At 53.5% G+C, this 497-nt stretch overlaps 1 protein-coding gene across 1 annotated transcript in view; it reads left to right on the top strand.

The window, feature by feature from the left end:
* Window positions 1–497, top strand: part of LOC116845534 (fatty acyl-CoA reductase wat-like) — an 8019-nt gene that overhangs the window by 7331 nt on the left and 191 nt on the right. The window contains exon 13 of the mRNA XM_032818292.1: window positions 274–278. Coding sequence (XP_032674183.1) covers window positions 274–278 — 5 coding nt within the window. The remainder of the gene's footprint in view (window positions 1–273; window positions 279–497) is intronic.

The raw sequence follows: 497 nt of genomic DNA, 5'->3' as shown, positions 1-497 counted from the left end.
AGAGAGAGAGAGAGACTGTGACAGAGAGAAGAAAGAAGCGAGCGGAGCGAGGGAGTGAGAAAGCGGAGCGAGAGAAGCTAGCGGAGAGAGGGAGAGAGAGAGCGGGAGAGCGAGAGAGGATCGTCACCGCCGCAGGAGACCCCAGAGGACGCCGCCGATTTGTAAGGCTTACCTGAGGAGATTCATTGTCGTGAGCATAATACCGTCTCGTGTCTCGCATTTTCCTTTATGAACATTGCCGTGCGTTTATTACCGGGACGTGCGAGAGTCCCGTCAATAAAGTTCATTATTTCATTATTACGATTACGCGTGGAGTCATTTGTGCCCTTTCTGAACCCATCCCGTCTCCAACTTAAAACCACGAGGAGTTACCGGTCCCGACGATTCCCGGGGCACGCGAAGTTTGTGTCGCTTGTCGCATCTCGCGTTTATCGAGGTGGTGCGGCCTTTTCCGTATCTGGCGCCCACCTCATCGTTTTCGTTTTGTGGCGTGAACC

Source organism: Odontomachus brunneus, unplaced genomic scaffold (assembly GCF_010583005.1).
Source record: "Odontomachus brunneus isolate Ranch 3 - 2012 unplaced genomic scaffold, Obru_v1 Obru_scaffold_053, whole genome shotgun sequence".
NCBI classification, from domain to species: Eukaryota; Metazoa; Arthropoda; class Insecta; order Hymenoptera; family Formicidae; genus Odontomachus; species Odontomachus brunneus.
This window is presented reverse-complemented; position numbering and strand designations above follow the sequence as displayed.